The sequence below is a fragment of the Micromesistius poutassou genome, assembly GCF_964030765.1.
Source record: "Micromesistius poutassou genome assembly, chromosome: 16".
NCBI classification, from domain to species: Eukaryota; Metazoa; Chordata; class Actinopteri; order Gadiformes; family Gadidae; genus Micromesistius; species Micromesistius poutassou.
Genome location: NC_140286.1, coordinates 1,754,995 through 1,757,494, shown reverse-complemented (window position 1 = coordinate 1,757,494; position 2,500 = coordinate 1,754,995). Strand labels below are relative to the sequence as shown.

The following is a 2,500-nucleotide window of genomic DNA, read 5'->3' as shown; positions in this document are numbered from 1 at the left end:
AAGACTTTTACAACCGACAAATTGGGCACATGTTTTAGACGATGAGAAAAAAATGAAACAAAAGTAAAAAATGATTGTCACAACGAGTCTGAAATAAAGCAGACATTAAATATCACTAAAAGGATTGTAATGAATACAAACGGATAGCAAGGAAGCGCGGGCACTCAAAACATGAAAGCAAAGGAGAGACATTGAATAACAAAAAACGTTTTTTAACTGATATTCAAAGCATCAATGTAGAAGTTCTGCTGCTCGGCCAAACTTTCCCAAATCCAAACAAAGAAGAGCAAACTCACCACAATCTTATTTCCTGTTTATTCCCGTATGTGATGGTTTCATGGAACACGATCCCTGGGCTTCACTTTACCGTAACGCTTTCACCCGCAGAAACTCCCCAGCAAGTTCAAGAAGTTCTACGCGGAGTTTGAGAGCATGATGGTGAGTTCCTCGGGAAAACGAGAGATGGGGTCTGCTCGGGTTCTGTCTCAGTCTGGTGTGCTGACCTTTGACCTTTGACTGTGTGAATGTTTTTTGGCCGTTGTCAGGACCCGTCCAGGAACCACCGTGCCTACCGCCTCACCGTCACCAAGCTGGAGCCGCCAATCATCCCCTTTATGCCCCTCCTCCTTAAAGGTACTACCCCCTGTACTCGTTGTAGTCTTTCTCCCATCTCTCGCTCTCTCTCTCTCTCCCATCCCTCCCCCCCTTCTCTCTCTCTCTCTATCTCTCTCTCTCTCTCTCTCTCTCTCTCTCTCTCTCTCTATCTCCCTCCCCTCTCCCTCTCTCTCTCTCTCTATCTCTCTATCTCCCTCGCCTCTCCCTCTCTCTCTCCCTCCCTCCCCCTCTCTCTCTATCTATCTCTCTATCTCTCCCTCCCTCTCTCCCTCTCTCTCCCTCTCGCTCTCCCTCCCCCTCCCTCTCTCTCTACCATCCCTCTCTCTCCATCCCTCTCTCCCTCTCTCTCTCCCATCCCTCTCCCTCCCTCTCTCTCTCTCAGTCACAGTCTCAGAATGGACATGATGGGATGTCTCACGCGAGCCTTTCTCTTCTTTGCGTTCCTCTGTGTGCAGACATGACGTTCACACACGAGGGCAACAAGACTCTCATCGACAGCATGGTCAACTTTGAGAAGATGGTGGGTGGCTCTCCATCAATCAAACCTTGGAAAACCTTCGAAATTGCGACCCGTGTTTTAAACGATGAATCACGTGCCGTGAAACTGTTTTGATTTGGTTGTTTTGTGTCTGATTATCAGCGTATCATCGCCAACACGATTCGCCAAGTGAGACACTGCCGGAGCCAGCCGTTCAGTAAGCCACGCCCCCCCCTGTCCGTGATCAGCCCTCATTGGCTCAGTGCGACCGCCGCCAGGGGTAGCTTGGTCTCATCCGTCTTCTCTGTCTCCTGTCCCTTCCTCCCTCCACACCTCCTACTCTCCCCCACCCTCTCTCCTCCTCTCTCCTCCCCTCCTCTCCTCTCTCCTCCTCCTCCTCCTCCTCCTCCCCCTCTCTCCCTCTCCCCCTTTCCCCCTCTCCTCTCCTCTCTCCTCCTCCCCTCCTCCTCCTCTCTCCCCCTCTCCTCCCCCTCTCTCCTCCTCCCCTCCTCCTCTCCTCATCCCCCACCCCTCTCTCCCCCTCCTCCTCCTCATCCCCCACCCCTCTCTCCCCCTCCCCCTCTCCCCTTCCCCCTCCCCCTCTCCCCTCCCAGACCCGGAGATCTGCCAGCCCAACAAGAACCACGCCGAGGTGCGGGGCTACGTCCGCAAGCTGAGCGTGGTGGACAACCAGCGGGCCCTGACGCAGCTCTCCTATAGGCTGGAGCCGCGCAGGACGTGAGCGATGACCCCGCCCCACCCCTGCCCGCCACTCCCCCGCCCCCCCCCACCACCCCCTCACCCCCAGAAGAACCGTGCATACTCTCCCTGGATCCAGCAGGAGTGTCCTCACACCGTAGCCCCCACAGCCCGCCATGATCAACAGCTCCGTAGGACTCCTCCTACTGTCCAAGCCCCCACCCCCCCAGGAACGCCCCCAGGAACGTTGACCAACCAGCTGCTTTCTTGTTCATGAAACTTCCGCAACACCCGCCCACCACCCTCCTGTAGACCTGGGTGCTGGATGGACCCCCGACGGCTGTCCTCATCGAGCAGAGGAGTGTGATGTACAGACCGGTTCATATCCATACCCTGCATGGCCTCATGAACATTGTCTCTAATACGGTGGGTCTGATTGGTCGGTGTGGTCGCACTGTGCTGTGGCGTGTGGACGTCCGGCCTACTGGTTTACAGTTTACAGCGATGGTTTTGGTTACGCGCTTGTACAGCAAAAAAAAAAGATGTCATGCTATCTATACCATAGTACTGTCATACTATAGTAGTATTCCAATCACTGATGGCAGCGACCCTGAAGCCCGACCGAAACCACAGAGTGACCAGCGTCTCCAGTTAACCCGTGTTCAGGAGAGCTACGACAACAGTACCTAGTCTCATTGTAATCTTATA

General features: G+C 54.4%; 1 protein-coding gene across 1 annotated transcript in view; it reads left to right on the top strand.

The window, feature by feature from the left end:
- Window positions 1–1,835, top strand: part of LOC311360824 (rap guanine nucleotide exchange factor 4-like) — a gene marked incomplete at both ends in the record, with an annotated part of 34,219 nt that extends 32,384 nt beyond the window's left edge. Inside the window, 5 exon segments of the mRNA XM_084480918.1 lie at window positions 388–438; window positions 546–633; window positions 1,071–1,135; window positions 1,256–1,310; window positions 1,708–1,835. Of these exon segments, the coding sequence (XP_084337044.1) occupies window positions 388–438; window positions 546–633; window positions 1,071–1,135; window positions 1,256–1,310; window positions 1,708–1,835 (387 nt within the window).
- Between the last annotated feature and the right edge of the window lie 665 nt (window positions 1,836–2,500).